We start from the raw sequence: 723 nt of genomic DNA, 5'->3' as shown, positions 1-723 counted from the left end.
GCGAGTTGCTGTCTGACTTTTATCATTTCAGAAGGAACCAGAACCTTTCCAACAATGTCCATCAAATATCTTCTGTTTGTGGGCATTTGTCTTGGCATTGCCAGACATGTCTATGCCGTAGATTTGACCCTGAAACCTGGTGAGACCAGCGATGCTGTCATCGATGCAACCGTAAGAAAAATCCGAACGAAATGTATTCTGGCACAAGACAGTTATTTCCTGAGACGGTTAGCAGAGGCCCAGATGAACTCTACCGCAGCAACAACGGGTGGAATATGGAGGGTAAGTACCAGATTTTTATATATACACACAGGCACAGACTCACACACAGAGAAGTACACATGCACACACATACAAACATATCACGCTTGTTATTAGTAGCTGCTTCAAAATGTCATTAAAGAACACCTTCCCATGCCATTCAGATAAAGACTGTTTTAGAATAAATATATAGAATCTCTCTCTTATCAAATACATACATTTAGGAATATTAGTGGAACATTGTCATCAAAACTTCCGTTACGTATAAACAAAAGAGGCCGGATATTGCTGTTTGACACAGACCAGAAGAAGTAAGTACCGTCATAGAGTTCAGCTGCCCTGTTAATGTGAATATCTCTTTGAAAATCTAAGAGAAAGAAGATAACTATGGACAGCTGCTGCTTTGAAACCACCAGCTTCTATATCCAGATTACAAATTTACATTTATACCAATAATAATTG

At 39.1% G+C, this 723-nt stretch overlaps 2 protein-coding genes across 4 annotated transcripts in view; one reads left to right on the top strand and one right to left on the bottom strand.

The window, feature by feature from the left end:
* LOC106870157 (collagen alpha-1(XII) chain) overlaps nucleotides 1-723 on the bottom strand; it is a 490284-nt gene that overhangs the window by 19451 nt on the left and 470110 nt on the right. The window lies entirely within an intron of this gene.
* Nucleotides 7-723, top strand: part of LOC106868389 (uncharacterized) — a 437000-nt gene continuing 436283 nt past the window's right edge. Inside the window, exon 1 of the mRNA XM_052977217.1 lies at nucleotides 7-282. Coding sequence (XP_052833177.1) covers nucleotides 55-282 — 228 coding nt within the window. The 5' untranslated portion in view covers nucleotides 7-54. The remainder of the gene's footprint in view (nucleotides 283-723) is intronic.

Source organism: Octopus bimaculoides, chromosome 27 (genome assembly GCF_001194135.2).
Source record: "Octopus bimaculoides isolate UCB-OBI-ISO-001 chromosome 27, ASM119413v2, whole genome shotgun sequence".
Classification (NCBI taxonomy): domain Eukaryota; kingdom Metazoa; phylum Mollusca; class Cephalopoda; order Octopoda; family Octopodidae; genus Octopus; species Octopus bimaculoides.
The sequence above is the reverse complement of the archived record's forward strand: the minus strand, read 5'-3'. Positions and strand labels throughout refer to the sequence as shown.